The sequence below is a fragment of the Austrofundulus limnaeus genome, unplaced genomic scaffold (assembly GCF_001266775.1).
Source record: "Austrofundulus limnaeus strain Quisiro unplaced genomic scaffold, Austrofundulus_limnaeus-1.0 Scaffold108, whole genome shotgun sequence".
Lineage (NCBI taxonomy): Eukaryota > Metazoa > Chordata > Actinopteri > Cyprinodontiformes > Rivulidae > Austrofundulus > Austrofundulus limnaeus.
The window spans coordinates 1,574,153-1,578,434 of record NW_013952510.1 but is presented as its reverse complement, the minus strand read 5'-3'; the positions used below and the strand labels follow the sequence as shown (position 1 = coordinate 1,578,434).

At 41.3% G+C, this 4,282-nt stretch overlaps 1 protein-coding gene across 1 annotated transcript in view; it reads left to right on the top strand.

The window, feature by feature from the left end:
• LOC106521427 (integrin beta-3) overlaps nt 1–4,282 on the top strand; it is a gene marked incomplete at its 3' end in the record, with an annotated part of 6,523 nt that overhangs the window by 593 nt on the left and 1,648 nt on the right. The window contains 4 exon segments of the mRNA XM_014013987.1: nt 359–444; nt 2,169–2,373; nt 2,472–2,724; nt 3,584–3,746. Coding sequence (XP_013869441.1) covers nt 359–444; nt 2,169–2,373; nt 2,472–2,724; nt 3,584–3,746 — 707 coding nt within the window.

Here is a 4,282-nt window from a genome sequence, read left to right as displayed (position 1 = left end):
TATATATACTGTATATTTGTCAGTACACTTTACAGACAAACTAATGCAAATTCAATAAATATAATCCTGTTCAGTGCAACTATAATAAAAGTTATATGTTCAGATTTATGTAAGGCTTTACATTTAAGTTTATAGAAAACATGTTTAGAGAATAAAATCTAGATGTTCAAACTTTACATGTTTAATGTTTTTAAAATGCTTTTCAGCCAATAAATGCTCAGCATTTATTGTCTATCCATAAAGTTTGGTTGATTCAGTCAGATCAGGTCTGGTTCGGATCACTGTGTTTTCTTTGTTGAAAAGTARCTGATGATTCCAGGTTCTGGAGGACTAATTCTTCTTCTTTGTGCTGTTTCAGGCTCAAACCTGTGCACCTCCAGGGGAGCCAGCACATGTAAGCAGTGTCTGGCCGTGCACCCCAGCTGTGCGTGGTGCTTCCAGGAGGTGGGCGCCCTTTTCCGCTTTACTGCTTAGGGGTAACRTTTCACTGGCCAGGCTGGTACAGACCTCGTGATCGGCCAGAAATCATCCGGTGTGGAAGATCTCACGTCTAGTGGGTCTTTAAACTCACCAGGTTATAGGCAACAAGCTGTCATATCAAACATCCCTCTCCTTCAGGAGATGGAGGCTGTCAGTTTTAGTTTTTTTTTTTACTTTTATAATTTTCAAGATATTTAATCTTACAAAGCTTTTTATCATAGAGAAACATTAAAGGGGACATATGCTAAATTTACTTTTAAACTTTTACTGTTAAATACATTTTGTTGTGAACTTTTCTAGGAGTGCAGAAAAGTTGAGTTTAGACTCTCCTGGTGCTGAGGACCTTCTGTTTGTGTCATAGTTTTCAACTTATTCAGTTTTTTTTAAATTTTATGACGTTTTCTGAACTATTACAGTATTTGTGATGGTACAGACAAATAAGGTCTGGACTAACCAACACGAATTTTGCTGTCTTCATTCTCCTCTGGCTCTGGGTCAGACTCTGGCTCCAACATTTAAAATGGGACAAGTCTTCCCTTGTTGACATCTTTTAATTAATCAGTAAATAAAATGTTTCTGCATTGCAAGATTTGCGAGATAGACGTAAACCCCTCTTTCAGACTACAACTGATCGCTCTGGATGCTGGAGGAGGTGGGGTGGTTTGTGTAAAACACCTTGTTTGGATTTAAAGAGACAGCCTCAACMCGAGTTGATCTGAGACAACCTCAGAGGAGAAAGAGGGGCTTGTTGAGTTACAATAATGAGGAAYTCAGACCAAAGCATTGCAGTTCTACTGTAGWCCCCAACTTAAATGTGAAGAAAAAAGATTTAAAAGCAGGATGTGTTTGCTCTAAAAAATTCTTTCAAAAATGTAGTTCTCTTTGAAATCTGCTACAGCCCACTTGCTCTGTTTTTGTCCTCCTATGCTACTATTAGCTTTCAGCTACTKTTCTGTGACTTTTAGACTTCAGCCAGTCTTTTGCCACTTATAATTTTGCTGCTTTTATCTTTTATTTAGTTTTTATTTATTTTTACTTTTGGGTTTTAGGTAGCATTTTCTATATTTAGCTTATAGTTAGTCATTTGCGACCGTTAGAATTTAATTTGCTCATTACTTTTAACTAGAATTTTGCTACATTTAGCTTTTAGCTATCTACTTTTTACTTTTAGTTGGCATTTTGATTCTTTTAGCAGGTAGTGTTTTGYTCTTTTTAACTTCAAGCTAGTGATGCTATCGGCACCGATTTCCTTACTTTTGAGAGATCGGAGATCGGCCGATCCTTAGATAAGATCGGCAGAGAAGATCGTTCTGAAAAACAGCCACAGTCCTCTTCAGCTCTGGTGTGAGCACTACCTGATATCCAGTTTAAACAAGTTTGTGTTGTTTCAAGGGTATTRTTCAAAGTAATTCAGTAAAATAACATTTGAACATTGAAGTTGTATTGTGACTTTACAACTGTKTCAGCTATTTAAAAAATCTGYAACGGCTAAAATCGGAATTGGCAGGTCAGAYTTTGTAAAGACCGGAGACCRGCAAGAAAACTGGAATYGGTGCACMCCTACTGTTTTACATTCACATTGCATTTTTGCGGAGATTGAATTTCTCTCATTTAAACGTTCATGGATACTTTTATTACACCTAAACCCTAAATATATTCGTCTRTTTACCTCATCGTTGTCTTATCAGGACTTTGGTCATGGAGTTTCCGGCGTGTCTCGCTGTGATCTGAAGAAAAACCTCCTGGCAGCGGGGTGTTCTGCATCAGCTCTRGAGTCACCGTCCAGCAAACTGCAGGTGCTGGAGGACCGTCCTCTCAGCAACAAGGCAGCGGGCGCAACCCAAGATGTTACTCAGATAAAACCCCAAAGACTACAGATCACCCTCAGGCCAGGTGGGTCCCGCTGGAGAAGACGTTTTACACCAAACAGGAACAATGCAAACAATGTGATGTTCTCTATCAGTGAAATGAAGCCAAGTCTCCTTCCCCAGATGACTCCAAGCGCTTCACGGTGAAGGTGCGTCAGGTGGAAGACTACCCCGTTGATCTTTACTACCTCATGGACCTCTCGTACTCCATGAACGATGACCTGTTTCGCTTGAGGACGCTCGGCAAGGGCCTGGCTGAAGCCATGAGCCGCACAACCAGCAACCTGCGGATGGGCTTTGGGGCGTTTGTGGACAAGCCGCTGTCGCCGTACATGTACATCTCACCTGAGGAGGCGGTGAAAAACCCCTGCTACAGGTAAAGCTGTGCACATACCTCCACTAGTAACACTTTTTATCACTCCTGCACACACACTCTGAATGCTAACAGATCAGTTGAGCTCTTTCTTGAAGACATCGGGCACTAGCAGGTTTTAAATTCTTCTTACTCGACTTTCTGCATCTCTGAACAGAGACTCTCATACCCGTCAGTGTGGACTCTGAGATTTGTTTATGTCTGCGTGTGGAAAGTGGCGTCAACATGCACGATGATGTCATTTCTTTTCATGAGGACATCTTTAATCACCGTGCAGAAATAAGGCAAACAACATCGGGGGTGGTTGTTAAAAGCTCACCGAGGCTCCAATAAGCGCTCGGTCAGCTGCTCTGAATCAGCTGCAGGTCATTTGCTCAGCGAATRAGAGAGTCGAAAAGCTGCGCCGTAACTCCAACTCCAACTCGTCTGCGATTGATTTGTTGTTTTAATGTCTCGTGGGGAAAGTTTACTTTCTGCGTGCACACAGTTCTGACATGAGAGGAATGTTTGAATAAAAGATAACAGAGCCAAGAGTTTCAGCGTGTTAGCTTGATGAAATTAACTCAGTCCTTACACGACAGAAGATAGTTGCGTAATATGCAGGGTTAACAGAAAATATGCACAACAACCATATAATTAATATAATCCCTTTTGAATCCTTCATATGTGAGCAATAAACTGCAGCTGTGCTTAAATACTGTAGTGATGTTAGCGTCCTGGCAGAGGCCCTTTTGCTTCATCACATCGCTCTGAACCCAGTAATTGTCAGAGGGCTTTTCATCTGCTMTTTTCACAAAATGACTGAGAYGCTACAAAATTRCCAGACATTTATGTGAACTGTTGACTTCTGCTCCATCCRCAGTATAAATACCACCTGTCTGCCTCAGTTCGGCTACAAACAYGTTCTGTCTTTGACGGAGGAGGTGGCTCGCTTCACGGAGGAGGTGAAGAAGCAGATGGTGTCCAGGAACCGCGACGCTCCGGAGGGCGGCTTCGATGCCATCATTCAGGCCGCCGTGTGCAAGGTGGGCGCATCAGGCCGAGTCATGCACATATGGGGTGCCAAGTGGAGAAAAAAATGTAAAATAAACATCAATTTAACACATTTTGTTATATAGCTCATTTTTTTGAGTGCACAGTCCTAGTGAAAGGGAGGACAGAGTATTATGCAAAAGCTTTTTTTAGCTTTATATCATGTAAACACATAGCCGGAGTGCTGCTTTGACTCATTCATGCATGTTTGAAAAATCCTTGAATCTCCTGTTGTAGCCATGTGGAGCTCTTGCTGGTACAAAACACCACCTATTTATCCAAAGCACCTATTTACACAGAGCACCCCTCCACCGAAGGTTTGTTTGAAAAAACGTGCTGAAGTGGGAGTGTGCGAAACGGTAGGTACTTAGTGAGACAGAGGCCAATTTTAAGGAGTTTCGATGCTAAATCAAATTTATTTTTGATATTTACAGAATTTTTATAACCAAAGGTAACATAGTTACTTGACTGGGGTATAGAATTGAACTACATGACTGGAAAATACATAATACCCCCCTTTAAAGCTAAA